Source organism: Magallana gigas, chromosome 3 (genome assembly GCF_963853765.1).
Source record: "Magallana gigas chromosome 3, xbMagGiga1.1, whole genome shotgun sequence".
Classification (NCBI taxonomy): Eukaryota; Metazoa; Mollusca; class Bivalvia; order Ostreida; family Ostreidae; genus Magallana; species Magallana gigas.
This window is the reverse complement of record NC_088855.1, coordinates 4,752,776-4,775,722: the sequence shown is the minus strand read 5'-3', so window position 1 is coordinate 4,775,722 and position 22,947 is coordinate 4,752,776. Positions and strand designations below refer to the sequence as shown.

The 22,947-nt window shown below is 32.6% G+C and overlaps 2 protein-coding genes and 1 long non-coding RNA gene across 15 annotated transcripts in view; 1 reads left to right on the top strand and 2 right to left on the bottom strand.

The window, feature by feature from the left end:
* Positions 1-22,947, bottom strand: part of LOC105339124 (dihydroorotate dehydrogenase (quinone), mitochondrial) — a 270,339-nt gene that overhangs the window by 101,233 nt on the left and 146,159 nt on the right. The gene's annotated exons all lie outside the window — the stretch shown is intronic.
* Positions 1,471-6,680, bottom strand: LOC105337441 (uncharacterized). The gene is made up of 2 exons (XR_901629.4): positions 6,455-6,680; positions 1,471-3,584 (listed from the first exon to the last, which is right to left on the bottom strand). It is a non-coding gene; the product is annotated as an uncharacterized lncRNA (long non-coding RNA).
* Positions 5,441-22,947, top strand: part of LOC105337439 (uncharacterized) — a 26,842-nt gene continuing 9,335 nt past the window's right edge. The window contains exons 1-2 of one of the 13 annotated variants that reach the window (XM_034481004.2): positions 5,441-5,817; positions 12,641-15,143. In XM_034481004.2, the coding sequence (XP_034336895.2) occupies positions 12,896-15,143 (2,248 nt within the window). In that variant the 5' untranslated portion in view covers positions 5,441-5,817; positions 12,641-12,895. Of the gene's footprint in view, positions 5,818-6,767; positions 6,962-11,446; positions 11,671-12,010; positions 12,044-12,640; positions 15,144-17,320; positions 17,627-17,764; positions 17,784-18,106; positions 18,299-19,348; positions 20,029-20,125; positions 20,322-22,947 lie in introns of those variants that run through there. The other 12 variants (XM_011442159.4, XM_066078182.1, XM_066078181.1 and 9 more) reach the window with 12 other exon arrangements.

The window sequence follows — 22,947 nt, the reverse complement described above, 5'->3', positions numbered from 1 at the left end:
TTGCTTTTTAATATTCCTTGAATATTGTTTTGTAAAAAAGGCATCTCTTTGCATTATTAAAACCTTAAATAAGGTATAACAATAAATCATTACTGTTTTGACGTGTTTCGATCAATTCTCATTGATTTTTTTTTTTATATAATTGTTTGCAAAGACAGATATTAGTCTACACATTAGTAGTATTTGTCATTTTTTTTTTATCAATTTCTTTGATGATACATTGTATTATTAATATTCTAAATTTCTATATTAAAAAAAAACTGCTATTAAAATCGTTACAATCTATGATGAAAATAATCTCTTACATAGTTGAATATGTCATGAACAAAAATGTAAAAGATAAAGTGTCTGTATGGAGCATAGATCTAGAAAAAATGTAATAAAGGTAGAATGAAATAAGCATTTTTTAACCAAATCATAAATAGACATACCGTCTTAAGGAACTTTGTTTTATCATATATTCGTTATACTTACGTTTAATTTCATATAAGCAATAAAAAACATAATTGATCTTGTTTTTCGGAAGCAGTTCATTTTTTTTATTTAAGCATTTAAAACAGTTATTATTACTTAACAAGTACAATAAGGAGTAGACTCTTTCATTTATTTTCGAATATTGTATTAAACATACATAGAAACAGGTATACTGTGCATACTCTTGAACAAATACCGTATATCCGCGATGATTTTTGCGATGATCTAATTTTCGTTTTTTAAATCGCAAATTTTTGAATACGCAAAAATTATACTCTGTATTATTTTCTATTAGAAACTTTTTAAATCGCAAACAATGACTCGCGAAAATTAAAAATGCTACACATTTTCCCAATTTTCACAAATTTTGTGACACGCGAAGAAACCCGGATATACGGTATATCTTTATAAACGCATTAAAACCCTGCAAATTAGTTAATTAGTTTAATGTTGATTATTTCAGTCCAATATTATATCAAGGCAATTAATTACGATATGCACTGGTACTATATTTAGTTTTGCCCGAACAGTACAACACTTGAAAATTAATTTAATAAATGGAAATAACGAACAAACTATTGGATGAGTCACTAAAAGCGTTCATTTTTTTCCTGAGACGACAAATTAATCTGTAAACAATGATTATTCATTCAACATTCAGAACACTATTTACAAAAAAAAAACATACACACACACAAAACATACAATCACAAAAATTTTGATAATCATTGTCATATTTGTACTTAAACAAAGTTGTATTTTATTCTTTACAACAATAGAAGCATTACTGTAACGGGAGAGATACAGTTTGTAAGTTGTAACATATGGAAAACAATATTTGACATTACAGTGTTCGAAACATTCATTTCATTTTTCAACAACATTGCAAGAACTTAAAGGGCAAGGAAAATTAAAATATGTTGTACAATAAATCAATTAATTATCATCTACTATAATTGTAAATCGTAATTATTTTCATTAAAAACCCCGGAACAATGAATAAATCAAGAAAATCGATCGCTTAATTTAAATTTCCCGCCGCCATGGGGGCTGCCATTGAACTTTAATCTATGACGTCACATCATCTATTCCGGTTTGTCTTATCAACATAACATCATATAGTAAATCATGATATTCGCTCTAAATGACAAGTTCTGGAAAATTTGAAACAATATTGATTTGAGACGTTCTTTTACCTTTGCAAACTAGAATCTACAAACTAACGTCAAATGGAGCATGTTCGTTGAAATCTAAATGCGGAGATTAGTGTCGGAGAAATCTCCGCGTAAATGTGGAAATTGTCAACAGATGCCAAGTATCATAGAAAATGTCTGCCGTCGTTATTTCGACATGGTAATTCCGACTTAAAAGAATGAATTTTAAACATCCCGATTACAATTATAACATTTATTCAGTTAGCGAAGAACTTGACTTGGAATAAAATATTTAATCGAGGTCGTTTTCAAATTTGAATGATAGCAGATTAACAGCGGTCATTTACTTATGAAAATGCATATATTTATGCATCCAATGATACATGTATTTATTCTTTAGATTGACGTGTGAACTCAAACATTATCATTTTTGTTAAGTCGATTATTTGAGTAACAGAAAGGCATAAACCAGCGTTAATTATATTCAGAGCACTGTGTACATTCATTTGTATATGTAAACCAAACCGGAATAGATGGTGTGACGTTAAAATAATTAATTTTTTTGGTTTTTAATACAAAAGAGTTCTACATCATGTCAGCCTCCAGTAAATACGATTTCTCCAACTTCAAACGTTCATTAAAGCTTAATTACGTATTTTATTTTCAAAACAGCATGACCACATGCGATAATTTACACCACTTTATTAAAATAGATAAATTATGTTTTTGACTTTCCTTCCCCTTTAATTAAAGAAATACTGTTTGCTGAGACCAATTCAAATAAAAGAAAAACCCACTGTAAAAATTGTATGATTAACTTTGTATCTTGTCAGTGTAAAAAAAAATTGATTGACTGATGGTTGGTTCCACAAATAATTGAATTATTAATTTAGTTGAAATTGGATAGTGATATTTCACTCTGGGTATTTACAAGTCTTTGTTCTGGCTAACGGATTGTAATCAAACGAAACCCATTTGATATTGGGACAATAATTAACTAAAACAAATCAATACTCTGCAATAAATCGAAAAATAGATGTAAATGACAATATTGGCTATAAAAACGACGTTTTGCCAACTATACTACTACTTTTTGGAATAATCGATAATTCACGTGATGAAACGTTTCGTAGATAAGATGTTATCATAGCTTAAACGAAAAGCAATGGTTAACAGCTGAATGAACAACAAAATGAAACAGAGACGAGTTGAACTAAAATCAAATTCAACCTAAACCATGTGAATTAGACATATGAGAAATATAGTGTTATTATCCAATTTCCTTTGACAATTTTGTTTTGTATATAATAAAAAAAAACCCAAGAACACAGTTTATAAACTTATTATTTATAAAGACAACAAAAACCATATTTTTCATCACATTGTATGTTAGCATCTATCAACCTGCACAAGTATTTCCACTTGTAACAATATAATTTTGAATGGTATGTACATGTATACATTTACATTTAGGCAAGTGTAACATTATGTAAAATCGTAAAGTTATGATTTACCATCTAAATTTGAACTAACTATCGAGTGGCTTTTTTTTTTTAGAAATAGATCTCGATTTCAATATGGATTTTACTAAATAAAACACAGTAAATTTACTGAAACTAGAAAAAGTGCATGAAAATATAGATTGTGTTTTATTTTGGGCTGTTTTCTTTCCGCCGATAAATGTCTGGTAAATCCCTTAAAACTACTCTTGTAAAGTGTCTCTTGTAGAAAACGGATGTAAGCGGATATCAACCCTTGGCGCAATGTAACGAGATCTGTCTTATTATTGTATTTCAGGCGGCGTTAGCTCTTCATTTTTAAGTGATCTATAGATAAGTTTCGTATCTTACTAACGTTCTGTGTCCTGTTTACTTGGCAAATACTTGAGCATCCTACTCTTCATATAGCTTTCAATTTTAAGTAAACCATAGTTTGAAGCCATACAGTCTTTGTTATCTACAATAGTTGGTTACATGTATACAGTAAAGAAAATTCTATGTAGACTTTTGCAGTTTGTATACATGGTGTTAACCTAACTAATGATGGTATTTATGCTAAATATTTGATATCAAGTAAGATTTTTATTGTTTGATTCATTGCTCTGTGTACAGAGGTTTGATAAAGCTACCATTCAAGTTACCATTTATTTTTTACACAACACGGCACTTTATCCATGTCACGTGTCATACAAGTAAGTGACAAAAGAAATCAATAATCGATTTTTACGACACAGTAGATGTACAGACACGAGAGAAATATTCTCGAAGTGAACAGAAGCAACAACAAATTTCATGATTCATTATTATATAAATAGTGCCTGTTTGGGAGGGTAACAGTTGAAATTGACACCCCGAGAAAACCATTGTCAACCGAAGCGAAGCGGATGTTGACAATGGTTTTCGAGGGGTGTCAATTACAACTGTTATCCTCCCAAACAGGCACTATTTATTTTATTATACTGAATGTCTTAATTTTAGAGATTTTTTTACTGCTTTTATATAGAAATGACGTGAATTTCACGGCGAACCGTACGCACATAATTTACGCGCATGTAACAATTCGTTGTGTTACCCTATGCTAAGTGTGATGCTAACGCTGAGGGTAATAGAACGGATTATCAACTGCGTCTAAACCAATCAGATTTCAGTATTTAACATAAAAGTATAATAATATAAACTGGTGTTTATTTCAACTCTATGAAAACATTATTTTAACTGTTCCAATTATCTTCTAGATAGCGAGACCGGCGATAGCTTTAAGAAAATATTGGCCAGTGTTCCTGTTAAAGTTGGACACGGGTTTACCCAATACAAACTCTCATGAGAAAAAATAACCTAAAAATTTGTCAAATCGTTTCGTAGGATTGTTTGATTTTTATCAACTTTGTCGAGCTATTTTAACCAATTAAAACTTAGTTTTGTTTGTGATGCTGTTTTGACGCTTTTCTAATGAAATATACAGGAAAAAATAGTTATTTTGAGAAAATGTAAATATCTTTTAAACATTTCAAATTTTTGTATGCGGAAAGAAGAAAAGCCTTAAAAATCATTGATGTCAAAAATTATATTTTTATGCGTTCTCGCTTGATTTTTTTTTAGCAATTTAATTTTATGTTTCTGATTATTTAACAAAAAATGGTGGGTTGTTTTTTTTGACGTCATAAGTACAGCGTCAATATTGTTTAACCTGTCCCACAAATTTAGTAATAATATTAACTTTACAATAAATTCAACACTGTTAGATCTAAAAAAAAATTCCTGGTGTAAGATTCAAAGGATGACCCTCTTTATAACATGAATTAAGCCCACAAAACTACAGAAATTTATAAGTGATTTAACATATTATTGTTTTGAAATCGATATGACTGGAGGGAGGGGGTAAAGCTTACGTGTACGGGCCTTTAAATAACTACAATTGATAATAATATAGGATAATAACTAAAAAACATTACCCCCCCCCCCCAATTCTAATGCATAATATTTTTATATTATTTATAATTAATCCACGGTTAGGAAGGTTGGTTTACAGATTTGTAAGTATGTGCAAGACTATTCGGTTCCCGATTTATACATTTTCTTGGTCGAAATAATTATAGTTAATGTGCACAAAACCGCCTTTCGAATCGTCTAAGTTTCGTACAGATTTTAAGGACGAAAGCAAACCAGCGACCCATCTTTAGTTATTTTCAAAGAAATCACTGCTTTTCAATTAACTGCAAAACTATTTCCAAACTCTTAAAAACAGACATACATGTAACTATTTTAAACTCGAATTTTAACAGCAAACCATTCAACACAATGCATATTGTATTTGTTCATGCTTCCTTGTTTGAAAAAAAGAATTTTGCAGTGACATTAAGTCATCAGCGATTACTGATAAACAGCGTCGGTTTACGTCTGCGGTGATACTGAACAGTAATTGTCACGTGAAATCACGTGATTCATGCTTTACCCGAAGATCTAGGCACCTTGACGAGAATCGGTCCGGCAACGCAAAAAGGATCGCCATCTACTGCCGTAACTATCAACAAGTATCGACACTTCCGGTCTCTGCCAGGGCGCCATTTATGCGGATTAAAAAACGGGCTGATGGAAAAGGAAGTAATTCGGTCATTAGGAAATAAAAACTTGGCAGCTAGCATCGACTGGTATCGAGAGTTATTGCTATTTCAAATGTTACTATAATCGAGGTAAGTCAACGCATTTGATGACATTGTTTTGAAAGTTATGCGACTGTTTTTTTGTGAACATCAATTGTCACGGTAATTTACATAAGGTCATGGGTGTCGAAAACACTGTCACCATTATATTGGCTGACGATAATTTATTTACAAGTTTGAATATACGTTGTTTTTAAAAAGCATGCTTAGAAATAAAGATAATATACACTTTTTAAGTGGCATTACGTAATTGAATGAACATTGTTCATATACACATATTTGTAACCAAACCTAAAAATGCCGGAACAAGCAAATAAAACAAACAAGTGGTATAGGGCTCTTATGCATGTGTATTCGTTACGAAATAGTCACCCAACAATATATGCACAAAACGATATATTGAAGATCATTTGTTTTTTCATCAATAACTGTATAAACTTTGACACAACAATCTTAAGTTCACTGGTGTATACTCTTTATCAAAACTACACAAAAATTAGAAAAATGTATATAAAATGAGGAAGTTTAAACACTTACAGAGAATATAAATAGAAAGAGCTTTATACAAATCATTAATACATTCTAGACTTGTTAAATTATTAACCCAACCTAGTTGGAATCAAAATTGAAACGGATATGAGTCATTCTGTTTGAAACAAAAGCTTACTTGCCGTATTCTGTTTACTCCTTCTTTGTCGCCATTTTTTCACACTTAACTTTTAAATCGAAAGTAGAATAGAACTTCGATCACGTGTCAGTTTTACAAAAACAAATATTTACCTGAGTATTTACTCTAGTTTTGTGACCGATATTTGTTCTTTTAAATGCGGCGTTAAGGTGTGTTAGCGATAAACACAGTTATTTTATGTTAACAATATATCTATTTACCACGTATAGTCAGTTCTAAAGTTATAACTTTAAAAAAAACTTAGCGATTTAATTAATCGGTGGACAAATGCCGGATTTTACGTCGTTCGTAAGCTCGCAAGATGAGATCTTGTTGAATCTGTGCCAGGGGTAGATTTTTTAAAGGCTATGACAAAGATTTGGTTTCCATGTTTTAGTTATGCACAAAAGTTCTATATTTAGTTAGTCGCTTATCTAGCGAGGCGAGGCACTGCTGAGGACCAACGCTATTACTTAGGGTTTTCTCGAGGTTTGGTCGCTCTAACATGTAAGTACATTTGTGACTGGTATAAACGTAAATCAATTTAAAATAAGTCTCCAAACTCCGTTTGAGAGACTTAATAAGAAACATCGATTTCTTACTGAACGAAGATTTTAACTGATACAATTTTTAAAAAAAATCCAAAAGAAAGACAACCATACGTATAAACTTTTTATTGCTTTTTTGTTTTATTTAATTTTCAGCGTTCAGAAACTGTGTATTCTCATTTTTTCTCTAGTTTAATTAACTAATATAAAGTCCATGTTAATGTTCTATCGGATTGATGAATTGACACAAAATACACTGTCCCAACTAGTTTGAAAAGTAAAATTTTAATCCACGTTTATTATTTTGCATTATTTTCCCAATTCAAGTCTTCCTAGAATTTAGGTCGTAAAAGCCATTGAAGATCGGTGACCAAATAAATACACTGTAAGAGTTACGAAACAGAAATCGAGGGCAGTATAATTATCACCAGAGAGACACCCTTAATCTCCGAACCCTGACCAATGACTTGCCTATACCGCCTCTAGAAACACACAGAGTGGTACTTTGGTGATCGGTATTACATGCCTCTATGTCACCTGTTTTCCATATTAGTGTAAATTTGTTCATTAGTCATAACCAAAGTTCAGCCGGTCGTTGACCAAATACTACAGAAAACACTTTTCCTACTAAGACTGGCAAAAAATGTATAAAAAAGGGACCCCCTAGTACTGCAAGGTATAAATCAGTGATTACAAACTTGAAAAAGGATGTAGATGAATAGTCTTGCTAGGACGCCAAAAAGTATGGCCAAATTAGCACACTTGCTTAAAGAAAACAGTACTAGTATTTTTTTATGGAGATTGACTACAATTATTTAATTTGTTACGTCATTATCCTCACCGCCGAAAGACTGGTAGTTTGTTTTTTTGTTTTTTTGTTTGTTTGTTTTTTTTTTTTTTTATTATGTTCGATGTTTAATGATTTGGGATTTTTTGGTAGCATAATAACTATATTGTGGGTAATAGTGTACTTAATTACCGAACCCTCGAAAAAGCTCATAACTGCATGGCCATAGCCTATAACTGGCTCAGATCTAGTGAGCTGCAGAACTTTAGCTCCACGGGAAATTCGGGTTGACGGACCGTGGAGCTATATTTCTATCCATACGAAAAACTGTATGTTTATTGCGCACAAAAAGGTGCGGACGGTTTCGGACTTATTAAACTAATTCATGAATATATTCTTTGAAAATTTTAATACCCAAACATTCCAAGGATTCCGTTAGTTTACTTGCCTGTAAATGCATGCATATTTTAAACACCCTCACCACAGTGAAGTGAAACGGTGTGGTATGTTTACATGTGAAGATAACCACCCCTTAACCGGACGTGAAATACACATACTTCACTTTTCGAGGTCGATTAGGGGGTTTAGGAAAACGTTTGAGGCAATTTATATGGAGAATCAGTAGTAAATAAAAAATCTCTCAGGAATGTATTGGTATGAAAATGTTCACATAATATATTCCTAAGGTAGTTTAACAAGTCAAAAACCGCGCGCAACTTCTGTGCGCATTAATTACACATACATATTTTGTATGGACAGAACTGTCGCTCAACGGTCCAATAACCCGAATTTCCCGTGGAGCTACAGTTCTGCAGCTAAGAGCTAGTATAGCAACTCGTAGCATTTTGTTTTGCGCGCTCTCTCTCTCTCTCTCTCTCTCTCTCTCTCTCTCTCTCTCTCTCAGCAATCGACAAAAAAAATCGAACATTCTCAATGAACTTTGGTTTTTTTTATAGTTAATGAAAAATATTTGAAATTTGAAAGACATGTAATTTTATTTCATAGAGTTAATATTTTGGTTTTTTACCCAAATATATACATGTATGGACATTTTACGTTTTCACAAAATTAATGGCGTTTAATCAATTTTCCTGCAAACAAGCACAGACAGAAATATCATTTAAATCCCTCTTGGACCTGTATTTAGTTGTTTTTGTCGGAATTAATTGTAACCTCTTTACTTGCAGTATGAATTATTAATTAAAACTTTAACAAAAATTCAGAATTCAGTTTTTGAAATATATCATTGCGTAGCGTCTGTACTAGCATTTCATGACGTCGTGAGTAGGATACTTCTAAGGTAATCGCTTTTAATTCCACTTTTTAAGTTTTGAGATGAATATTCTACAAATACAATCGTAAGTTTATAAAAAAGGGTATTAAATTTACGACTGGTAATCTATATTTGTAAAGTAGATAACGTTGAAAACTTGAATTATATCATAAGAAAACAAATCCTACTCTCCATTTGATTTTTCTCAAGCTACAGTATAAAGTGTTTATCTTCGACAATGTAATTACTTCAAAATAGAAAGTACAATTGAAAATCTTGAATCCGTTATTGCTATTGTGAATCCTGCAACCAAACAGAAAATTTAAGGAACGACATGTTTTGTCAGTCTTCATGTTTTTGTTTGGTTCTCTGTTTAGGTCATCAAAACAAAGGTAACGAAACCGCATATGGGAATACCCATACATTCACCACACAAAGCAACCGGTTTGAAAAGAGAATTATCTTACAATTTGGGTTTTTCCTTTATGGTTAACATTACAGACAGTTGAAAAACACATATACACACGTGCATTGCATTAGTTTTTAACCAGCAATGTTCTCTTTAAATATCAGGTTTTTTATCTAGACGTTTAGATGAAATAATACATTAAAACAGCCCGCAATGATGCCGACATTGCCGACGTTACTTGTGTTTATGCTGTCAAGCGCGACATGATTATATTGTGTAGCGTACGTCATTATTCAGGTGGCTTTGTTGAAATTTAAACCAACTTTTTTCTGCTTCTATAGATCGGTGTTCTTCAATCTCTTATTTCATAGTTGCCCCTAACATTTTTGGAGCTTTCATGTTGTATTTACACTTATTCAAAAGAGTCGAGTCATAGTATGAGCAATTCTGAAAACAGTTTTAATTACTTTGACATGCCTTTATATTGTATACGGTACTGTGATCTGCTAGAAAACTTATTATTAATTAATCTAGATTAAACTTGCATTTTCCGTGTCTCCTTTTTCGCAAATGGAAACCAGATCTGCTTATAAAAATTTTAATCATTTTGAAATACAATCCTGACACTTTTGTATAAATTCAGACCAGAACTTGGTCATAAATCGAAAAGTCCATTTTTTCCATCTTTGAAATCTTCTCTAGTTGGATTTAACCACAAACATTTCAAAATAAAACTTAAGAGCTTTAGGAGTTTAAAATAATTCTGTGGTCTGGGAGGATTGTAAAACGATATCCGTATTACAGGTACATCGTCTCATCGGCATTTATAGATAAAAGAGAATTAAAAGTAAAAAAAGATATGATAAGATAGTTTATCTAGGATAAGATAGTTTTGATTAAGCCAAAGATATTGAAACTGTTTATCTTTTTTATCACAAGACAAGGTGAGGATTGTTAAGTCCCAACGTTAACTTGAGCAAAGTTGTGAACATTGACCGATTCGTTCTCCGTGTTGAATAAAAAACATACGAATAGTGGTATAAGAAGGTTGGTGTACAAGATAGTGAAGATTGAAACCTTTGACCGATTAATGATGTATTCTAAGTACACGTAAGGTTCACCCGTTTGATCTTTGTAACAGTCCCTACCAGCTATATGATAATAATCCGTACTATGACCACGGGATCAAGAGAACTGCGCATTATGTGTAGGTTAACACTCACCAATCAGAGCGTCGTACGATTGCACCAGTGTGTGAGCCAAGTGACAAACTAATCAAGAGGTAGGACTGACAGTTTATCTCATGAACAAGTGCGTATTAAACACATAATCAACGCAAAAAAATTCTATATACTTAATCCATTTATTATACGTTTGTATGATAGATTAAACGGTTTTTGTTACACAATCTTCCATTGTGGGACATTGTAACAAATTAGTGAAATTCCTACTGCATTTGTTTGGCTGACACGAGCTTGGCATTTGGTTATATGATATCATGGCAATTGCGGTTGTTAAACCTTTGCCCGATTTTCAGATACAAGTAAAGCAAATAAAAACACATCACAGACATTTTGAATGCAAAAAGTACATTTACAGATTACTATTAACAGCTGTATTGAAACAGAAAACATTAACGATTTAACATGTTATATCGCAAATCGATTGAAAAGCTCTGGATAATGAATTTATATGATTTTTGTATTACTCTAATTAGGATACTCAGGTTATATCTTTTATTAAGGTAATAATATGAAATAACGATTAGCCGTAAATTTGGCCCTTTGGTCGTTGTTTATATTTCACCGTTCTAGATAACCTATCGGACGGTTACATGTTGTTGCAGGGTCCTCGGCTTGTTTCAAGTTTCGAGGCGGTATGTTACACAACAATCATCCACTAGAAAAATCTGGAGGAAACGCACCATATTTTCGCAAGATTTAAAAAAGAGGCATTGTTTTATTTATACACTATACACAGCCGATAGAACGCCGCCTCACTTATCTTAAAGCTTTATTGATTGTAGACGAGTCACGTGACAACATCCTTCCGTGCTCCGTCTTATGTCAGACCGCTTTGCGTTCCCTTGTTTACGTTTTAGTCATACTAAAACTGTGGCAGTTATTCATGCGTGACACCGAACATTCGTACTGACTGCTAGCTCTCTAACTATTTGCGATGGAGTCTTTCATGGAAAAGGTAAATTAACCACTACCATAACACGGCTAGTGATCAATATCGGGATGGCATTGTCTCGTACAGCGACGTGTCCAAGTTCCATTGGGTTCTTAAATATTCAGGAATCGCAGAGTAATCAATCTAGGTACCATACATGTTTAGCTGTCGCCGGTTCATCGTTCTCAAGGGTTAAATCGTTTTCATTAGGGTACAGGTAAAGGTGAAATCTAACAAAGCTAACCAAGTTTGTTTGTTTAAAGATGCTTTTTCTTTTCGTTGGGAAAATGCCGTATTGAGTGGAAAATCTATACTTTCGTTTGGAATATTAAATATTTAATTAAAGTGACGATTCCGACCATACATAAAATCGGTTCGAATGTTTTCCAATAAACCTGTAAGTAATTTTATTTTATTTCTCATTTAAATCAAGGAAAACTTATTTGGTTATGAGATGAAAAACCGGTTTGTTAAAGTTGCTGTAATAAATTAGTACCAATCAGCCATAATTTAATTCAATCATATAGGAGATAATATGCAAACTTGTGGTGTGAAAACTTCAGCGTGTATGTCATACAATACTTTAACCATCGTGCACTTCTAAGTACATGCCATATAGTCCATATACTGAACAACATTTCCTGTTGATAATCGTTTTAATTGTTTAAAAGGAATTCCTTGTTTTCCGGAATTTATCCCCTTTTCCTAAATTTATTTTTCTTCCAGTAAATTTCTATTTTGATTTTTGCTCAGTAGAATTTCCTGTATCTATGTTTTCAGAAATAAATCGTTTAAAAATACGATAAAGTGCTATGAAGTTTTATTTCTATTGAATCATAGTGTTATGCTCGCTTACCAATAAAACCAAACTCTCAGAGAGAGAGAGAGAGAGAGAGAGAGAGAGAGAGAGAGAGAGAGAGAGAGAGAGAGAGAGAGAGAGAGAGAGATTTGAATTGCAGCGGTAATCTTTTATGTCTCTTTTTCTGAATTGCAGGACTCTTTTGACCCTTTGCTTTACGAAGAAGACGAAGATGAGCACGAGACAAGGTCATACCTAGAGAAAAAGACTGATATTTTAACTTCACCTTTTTATCGCCCCCAATCCCTCTATCATGAAATAAACGAACGAAGCAGAGTTGAAAATCGCACTTATTGGGTAGAATCTACCAACATATCATCATCATCCCTCCAAGCTTCGCGGACTTCAATCAAGATTAAAGTGAGATCGTGTCGGAATGGTCAGCGTACAATGGAGACAAAAAAGCGGGATAGCCAACAAGGATTCAAAAAGTTCCGGCAGGAAAAATTAGAAATAAGAACAAAATGTGATATTCTAGATCCATATATTGACAAATTTTCCCTCATTAAGGCTAGAAGACGAAGAACTGAACAAAACAGAAAAAGGGAACGTATTTTCAAATCTAAGAAACCATTGAAAGAAAGCAGAAAATCCCCAATATTCGAATCTTCAGAAGATGATAAAATTGAAATTGACGGCGATAGCGAGTTATATGACAGAAGCGACGATTTTGAACATTTCACAATAGATTTAAAGCGTGTTGGTATTGCTTCAAACGAAGAAAGAATTGAGGATAAATTGTTAGCTAGCAGTATTTCGCATTTTTTCAAGAAAAAACCAAATATCTCCATTCAACCAATTGATCAAGAAGACTTGAAAACCTTAAGCAAAGATGGGTACATAAAGACTGAATCATTAGATAAAATGAACAAGGAGAACACGCCAACAAGTTTTAAAGTTTGTAACAGCGATGATTTTCCTAAAAAGACTGTAATAATCACACCAGAACACCTTAATAAGATAAAGTCAAAACTAAAGGCGGTTTCCTATGAGAAATCGATAACAAAATCACCTATACACATCGCAAAAGAGAACGAAGCAGACGATAAAGAAGAGGCCCCAAGTCTTCCAAACCTTGAAGTTGAAAATCACACAGCTTTATTTTCTTATTGTGAAGATGGTCTTCAACCACCTACGTTAATTCCTGAAATGAACTGTTCAACAAATAGCCCCATTGTTTATTTGGAAACAAAGCCAGACGTAACAGAGCTAAACAGAGAAATGGCTATTCAAGACACGCCCTCGAGTTCGATTTCAGAAACTGACGAAGAATTGACTGAAAAAAATGATTTTGACAGTGTCATAAATTGTAGTGAAGGAAGCCGCTGTCAGCATTTGGATGTATTTGTAGCTAAAGACTCCACAGATGATACAATGAAGTTAGAAAATGGCGGCTTAGACAATGTAGATTTGATGCTTTCACTACCAAAGAAGAGTAGAAGCTCAGCTTCGAAGACAGAAAGTGACGATTGTCATTCTAACAGTGACTCAGAAGTTGATGGCATGTCTCCACCACTAGCAATAACTACTTTTGAAAACCAAGTGCCAAATACAAATTCATTAATCATCGATTCAAACAGCCATTCTAATCACTCATGCAAAACTTCTTCCATTAGTCATCAAACTACCCAATTCACTACTATTCAAAAGTCATCATATTCTTTGCTTGAAAATTCATCATGTGCTTTCCCTTCTGAAAGTAATACAGCTGAAAAAGTTTCAGAACTAGATATGTCAAGTAGGGTCTGTGAACAAAAGACATCTCATAATCAAAATGAAATGGAAAACAAGAACACAGCAGGCTGTCCAGAAGGTTTGACTATGTGTGCCGAACCATCGATTGACCTGCTTGAGAAAAGCAAACGATGTCAGGGGTTACCAATCATTCAATCCATCCGTACCAACAAAAGCTTTGGTGATGGTTCTTGTCTTGTTGCAAAAGAACCAAGCGAAGCAGCTTGTGTAAATGGCTATGACAGTGATGCTACCTATGTTTACGACGAGGATGACTACGATCGCGACAATATGCAGTCAGATAAATTGGCAAAGGGGGGCACTATAAACAGTTGTTTTTCAAGTAACTGCCCCTCGGATTCAGCGCTAAAAATAAAAAATTCTGAAGGAGTTGCCAAATTAAAAAAGACATTTCACAAAACGTTATCTTTACGTAAATTCCTCAAGCAAAATTCAGAGACTTCAACAGAGCAAACCTCCGTATTGAAAAAATCAAAGGGTAAAAAAGCTAGAAATGTACTTAGAATAAAGCTAAAACCACAGCGACAACAACGTAAAAAACAGACAAAAAGCAAAACTGATGTCATTAGCAAAGATTTGACTCTGACTATATCCCCAAGAAAAAATCTCAAACCTGTAACAGAAGGTAGGAAACTGAATAAAGCCCCACATCATGTAATGAAACTACATGACGTTTTCAATTTTGACGAATGTGATGACGTTGGGGATGTAACAAAGGCCCTCGACAGAAATTGTTTGATAAAAAAAGATTCAACAACGATAAAAGTAAGAAGCAAAAAAAGGAGAAAGAAGAACACGATTAGGCAAGGTGTACATAGAGGAAAAAGAAATTCGGATATATTTTTGTCTACAACCACGATCGTAGGAGCCACTGAAAATACGGGTGAGTAATATCATTGGTATGGTATTTGTGGGTAAATCCCACCTATACTGCTACCTATGATGAATGTCAACAAGGTAGGTGCGTATATATTTTAATTTGCAATGCGATAGGGGCATGAACGACATTTTAGACTGAGAGTAAAACATATTGAGATGAAACCTTAATATAGAGCGTTTTCAATTTCATACAAACAAAATAACAAACTTTGGTGAGCATTGTGTAAGTTTCATCAGACAGTCAATTTTTTTCTGCTCATTGATAAACAACATCAGATAAAATATTTTGATTATTGAAAAGAAAAACAACAATGCAAACAAAACATTATTAATTCAAGCTCTTTGTCTGTGGTATAAATGAAAAAATTAGGTGACTCATACTGTATGTATAAACATCAGTCAGACTAACTACCGATTTTCAGTCAGCACACTAAAGGTTTTTATTCATATCGATTTTTATAACTTCATGCATTTACCGAATCAATTTTGAATAATAACTTTACATATCTAACATTATTCCCTGCTGAGTTGTATAGTAATTGAAAATATAACATATATGTAGGAAAAAAATTGAGAAAACTCAAGAATGGCGGACTTGAGATTCATACCTACAAACTTGTACGTCTACACATTTTCTAACAAAAATACGATCTCGGATTAAGAACTTTGCTGGTGTGCGTTAAGGCGCTAAACTGTGTGTGTGTATGTTTGATTGCACAAAATATCGGGTTCTTATTTAAATTGTTATTTGTTCTTATTTTTATTTATTGCGTAATTCATAGCCAATACAGTTCTGATTTAACAAATTTTAAAATGTTGATACCAATATTAATAAACTATTCCAAAATTTCAAAGTAAGTATAATATATAGGATAGCAAAGTAATGGAAAGAAAGAATATAACATTATTATTTGTATAAATTCCATCTGAAGAGGAAATTCAAGATCATTCTCGCAAAAGTTAACTAACAACAAACAAGCAAGCGAACCTGTTAGTGGCAATTTGAACGTGCATTGCATTTCAACAACTCCAATTTTAAGAACTTTCCAGAGGACCTTACAAGCATGTAAAAAACATATGCTGTTTTGGTTGAGTTTGGCGATTTTTTTGACAATCATAACAGACAAACAAAGAACTCAAATAGAAAATGGAAGTGAATCAACAATGAAACCAAGAAAAATCCAATGCTTTTGCGTAAAAGTCGATGATTACAGGCGGGATTGACTGCTGGTTCCTAGATATTTCTGTAGCCATATCATTTTAGTATTGCATCAAAATAACTCGTACTATAACGTATTCGCTAATATAGTCATTTGTTACAGGTGTCAGGGTTTGCAATTTTGTTGGATTTGAGTATTGCACTAATTTAGCTCAAACTGTTAGTGATTTTAACTTGTCTTCTTTCTAAGTGGACAAACCAAAATTTTTGTCATTTTGATTTTGGCTTTGTAATATAAATCACTAAAATGAACAACGCAATCGATGAAAATAACACAAAACGTCATGAATTGTTATAATCACAAAATAGTAAAGCTACAGCTTTTGTTAGTTCTTTGAATTTTTTGGTCTTACTCTTAAAGAAGGACAATTTGGAAACAAAAACTCATAGAAACACAGAGCAATTTTTATTTTCATTTAAATGGCTTTTGAAATTGCTATAAATTTTCATATTGGACATGTCAAAACCTACGAAAACTGCGGAGAATATTTCAAACTTCCAAAACATCGACACTCTTGAATTGAAAGTTATGCCTGGTTAAAGAAATAGATATTTGATATAAACGGTTTTTCAGAGGCATGTAATGAAATGATTTTGAATAGTGTCGTCATAACAATATGCAAACTATTCTCTTTTATCAGTCAAAAATCTAACTAAAGTTTAAAACTTCATATTGGAAGAAATTGTAAGAGATTTTTTTTTTCACAGAACACTTATAATCAAAATGATTAATATATTTATGTATACCCTTATGTCTATACTATTGTAAAACGTTCCTATTTGATTCTACAAATAAGCTCGTTATCAAAGTTCCGGGTTTTTTTTTATTTTAAAGAAAAGGCGTATTAGTTCCATGAATTGTATTAGAAGGAAGCAGAATACATGTTTTTTTAATATATTTTTTCCGGGCAAGGCAATCATTACTTTAATTTTGTATAGAGTTATATATATAGAACCAGACTCTCTCGTCTCGTTTCCGGAAAAGTCGGTTTGGTACTGTTTTAACTATCGCCAGGAAGTTTAATCATTGTCACTTACATGTACAATGTGTCTGTAATACACCACTCCATGTCACCATAGAGTGAAGGGCTACGGACATCCTCCTTTGAGTCATCAAACTTAGATATTTCATGAACACTTAGAGCTCAGCTTTACAACGATTTCTGTCATTTCCTACGAGGAACATTTGATTTCCTATCAAGGTCGAGCCGGTTTTTTAAAATGTGATAGGATTTGTAAGGAAACGCCCTGTCAATGAATTTGTGTTGGTGAGTTTTGGGGGGTTTTTTGTGAAAAAAAATGTTACTCTTATGTCAAAATGTAGGGTTGGAGACCTGCTGTGATTAAGATATAAGTATTTTATTTTCAAAACGGATGTAGAACCTCTTGAATGATGATGATTTGTAACCGGTATCAACTTAATGGGTAAATTGTAATGTTATTAACGTTGTCTAATTGAGTATTGATACACGTGACACTTGTGTTGATTGTTGGGGTTTAATGCCTTTAGCCTCGGTGCGGCAAAACTTTTCTACTTCATCTGTTTCAAATATATCTATAAAGTCTTTCTTGTTCACAATAAGAATTTTCAGTATAAATCACGATTTTGTTATAACTCATAACAACTTTATTAAATGAATGTAAGCTTGCTCTTGCATAGGAATCATTTTGCTTTGTATATGATACTTATGTGCAACTTATCATAAGTGTTTACTCAAAACGTTTTTGCAACATGTTGAATAATGTAGCACATGCACTTGGAGAGCAATCAGGAACCACAGACAAAGGGCCCGGATGTTTTGCAGATTGTGTTATGCCATTGGGTAATGAAATTATATCTCTAGAGCTGTTTATATGTTCTATGCCTTATCCTGTTCATTTGTGTCCTTTAGTATTCAATAGATTGGTCCTGTGGAAGTTTAGTGATATTGTAAACAATAGTAAGTTATCTATCTTATTCAAAAACATCTAAAGACTTCTGTATGTGGTGTATGACGTCAGTTGGGCGTCGTTTATAATATATGATTACGTTAAAATGTGTTCCTGCTAATACTATTATCATTTATACTATCATACATCTCAAACCACATATTTTCCTATTAAGTTCTTTGCCAATTTTCTGTATTTCTTCCTTTTGCCTGTAATTTACACCGAACAGTATCACCACACAGTTCATTTCCTGTTACATTGATAGATATCAAAACTCTGAATTACTTCAGTCAAAATAAAATATAGGTGATAATGTTATCTTCCTTGTCGTGTAAGGTATTTGCTTTCACTCATTTACTTTTTTATTATCATAAAAAGCAATTAAACATAAATAGGTCCTTGGTCGAAATACTTTTTATTCATCTACAGTTTCTTGGGATTGAATTTTGTCTTTATTTCTTAAAGCTGACTTCCTTTGCTTGTGTGGAAGTTCCTTTCAAAACTATTGACATCCGGTTTTTGAAAGGTTTTGTTTTTCATTTTGTGCAATATGTGGGAGCATAATGATAGAAATGACCTGTTTGTATGTTAACTTGATTAATTATAGTAAGTATTTTGTAAATCAGAGTCAGATTTACCAAAAGGAATCAGCCTCAAATTCTCGCGATCGAGTATGTGCAGATAAATCAAAATCATGACTATAATCACAAATCGATCTGAGACCAATTATAAGAATTTTATAGCATTTACTGAATTAAGTATGGTTTTAATACTTGTAAATTTATTTTTCAAACAAAGCCTTCAAGATCCGATCAAAAGTTGCTGATTGAAGGATCACTTTTGAGACAGAAAAAGCAAGTGAATATGATTTTGCTAGATATTCATGAACAAATCATTTTTTGAAAACCTATTATATTCAGATATATTGATCTATATTTTATTATGGCAGAAGTTTTATCTTTACCCCTGTAAAAAAAATATGTTTTCTTAAAGATTAGTGTTTTCAAACAGAACTATTCTCGGTGTGACGTAAAGCATTAATCAATCAAACTCATTTTAGCAACTTTATTTTTTGTTTCTATCTATTAGTGCACACATACACCGTACTTTGTAAAAAAAATAGTTTTCCTTGTTCTCTCCGGATATCTATAAATGCAAGTCTGTGTGTTACATGCATTAAAAATAAGTTAAAATTTGCCTTTGATAAAACAGCACCGGGAAACATGCGATATCACGCTGCTACTTTTTACAGTTAACCAAGCATAGCTATTCTGGGAAGTAATTTTTTTAAAGCTCCACGTATAAACATATATTGATTTTATGTTGAGGCCTTATTTAGAGTCATGGTATTTACGATTTTTATTGCACTTATCACTCATCAGCGACACTCTTCTATTCCTTTTAAATACACGCTTGAATGATGGCCACATAAACACTTATAGTAGAGGAGCGTTGACATCGTATACTGACACGTCGATCTCACTCATCTATTGTGTGCTTCAGATAATCAGCATCCCGACTCGCTCTATCGGGTCGCTGTTGGACAGTGATACAGGACATTTTTTCTACTTGTGTTGACAGTTTAACCCAAAGGATTGTTGTAATTTACTAGTCGTCTGTAATCTGTACCATCTGATAGTAATTGACTTAACATTCAAATGCTGTGTAGTGGACTTCATGATCGGAATGAGAAATCGAATTAGAAAGGGTAACAGAGAGGGGAGATATGTACGCAAGAAAAGTAAGGAATTTGTCGTGTTTATTTTACTGGGTTTACAAGGTACCTTGTTAATGTATGAGTTAGTCATCAAATCATCCAAGTGCAACGACCCGTGGTGTTGTGCACCTTTGCTGTATATTTGTCATTTTGCATCAAGATTTAATAGAGATAATACATATTAACTGTAATTGCCTACACACGTGACGTTAAAATTAAAATCAATGAACTACTGAAATGTATACTTGCGGTAAACATGTGATACACAGGTTTAGCTTGTTGGTGAATGCTGCCGTTTGTAACGAAGACGAATAATTGTAAGTTGCTTTTTGATGTTTTTAAGGTAACTTACTGTGGTCTGTTTATATGTATTGCATCTAAGTATTAATGGTTCAGTTGTAAAAAGTGCCTTTGTCATAAGATGTGAATTTCACATACTTGTAATTAACCCTGTTTCTTGCCAAAAAAACATGTTTAAGTTTCCCTACGTATTCTACGGGTAGAAATTACTCTTTATTGAAGATCTAAATTAAATATACATTTATTCATATATTTCACGAGCTTACTGTTTATCTCAAACAAAAGACAAACTTTGAACTACGTACATATATTTTCCGAGAGAAAAACAAAAGCTGCTTGTATGAGAGCAGCTTGGAGCAGCAACATGTGTCCCCCTGTCTGATAATTGTTCTATGAATTCCTCTATGATTGCTGTATGCGTATGGGATCAAGTTATAACATCTGCCCCATGGATAATTATATTGTCAACTGGCAACAACTGGTAAAAGCACTAAAAATAAGGTTTAATCATTGTTTTAGGAAAAAGAATTGAAGCTTTAAATTTACCACTTATCTTCAAACGACGAATGTGGTTATTTCGCATGATTCAGTTAATATTCACTTTGCTTTATGTTGCTGATGTTTCCATGTTTAAGTACCCAGGGGTCTATATAACGTTTGACAATTTTACAAAGTCATTGAACAAGTCTATATTTAATTTGCTTTTCAACCATCGTTCTACGATCGGTGAACCAGAAATTGATGAATTTTTCAAACCATTGATTTTCATTGAAAAAAGAAACACAAAGGAAAAAATGGGTATTGTAATGTTAAGAAAGAGATTCAAATTTAAACTAGGTGGGGTTTTAAAAGATACCGATTTTTTTTTTTCTCCTTTTATGAATTATTGATATTTTTCCGTTTTTTCAAACTTTTATTGATGATCCATAAATTATGTACAACACGATGTTACAGATGAACGCTCTCTGTATTTTAAAGCTTAAACTGTATTTCATATACAGTTTATGCCTATTTTTACAATATATCTAAAATCTACCTGCCAAACAACTATCTATCTTCTTTTTTATCTAACTATCCCCTTGCTAGTCAAACCCGTATCAAATATGAAATTATACCTGATTTAATGCACAAGCTGAATAACCATTTATCGATTTATTTGTTCCCGTAGTATTTGTTATCGCAGATATAGATTCTGAAATAGATATGGCGATGTCTTAAAGTTGCAATTGATTAGGAGCAGACCTTGCACCTTGGTACAACAGTTTATCGTTGCTTTCGATAAGAATATCTGTTTCTCCCAACACGTGTCCTTAACATTATTATCTTGTCACCTCTGTTGAATCGCAATATTGAAATTGACGATAACCTAGTTAGATACTATCTCTAACTGATGTCCCTTCAACAGTAACAAACTTAAAGAAATACTGCAAGGTCGTTTTGATATGGTCATTGCTGTAGTGTTGTTTTTCCGAAAAGGTTTAAAGGGGGTTTTTTTCATTGAGGTATGTTACTATACTCTTTTTCATTATAAAGCTCTTAAATATGTTCTCTTCCGGTCGGCGCCTTCAGTCGCGTGGTTTACTGATTGACAATCAATCATGAAAACTAGATTTTTTATTTTGTTGTTGAATCAGTTCTACATTTCAATGCATTACTATGGAAATAAAATACATATCTTTACCTTATTTAATGCCGATTTTTTATCATCAAGAAAGGATTGTCAGATTTTTGTTTTACGTTAGAGGGTGGGAAGTAGTACTTTTAATATTTCATATCAAATGCTTTATTCAGAAAACTTATTGCTTTGCTGTTTGCAGTCAATAAATAATATATTCATTACTTAGTTGCATCTGACAGCAAACTTAGTGAATAGTTACCTATACGATGAGCAAGGAAGTTCTATAAAAATGTTATCTTTGGGTTCATGTGAAAAAGGTATTTTTCATTGTTCCTTGGACACAATCCTTTGAACTTAATTATGTATAGTTATATTTATGTATCTTGGTTTTTTAATGCAATCGACAATGGCTCCCAAGTCTCATCCCCTCTCCAATCTGATGTTAAACCAACCATTTTAAAAACGTTGTAGAATGCCAGTTCAAACTATGTTTTTTATCTTACCTTGTTTAATGGGAAAAAATTCAATTTAATCAGTTCAACTAATTTATATTAAAATATCCTGATAATTTACAGATATCTAACCTTTTCATTTTTTTTACTTTTATTATACCTAAATGAACGATTGCGTCCATAGACCTTTGATATGTAGAATGTTATATAAGTTGTTGACGTATAAAAAAAAAATGTTTTACAAAAACAACGGTAAGTCAAGTGTCGGGTTCTACCAAAATTATGTGTCACCTTTTGGAAAAATTTAACCATTCTGACGTAATCTGAAAGTTTTTAGTTCTTCGTCAAATGATATGTAATCCAATGAAAATTGGTACATGCGGATACTTGATGAGTTTATCATTTAGTTGTACAAAAAGACCCTTTCCGATAACTGTGGTACTGCTCTCTTGCAGGGCAAATTGATATACTTTGCTGAAGTTTAACTAAGTCGATATATAAACGTCGTAAATGAAACAATTTGCATATCAAACATTAAACCTAGATACGCACTGACCAATGACATTACCTGAC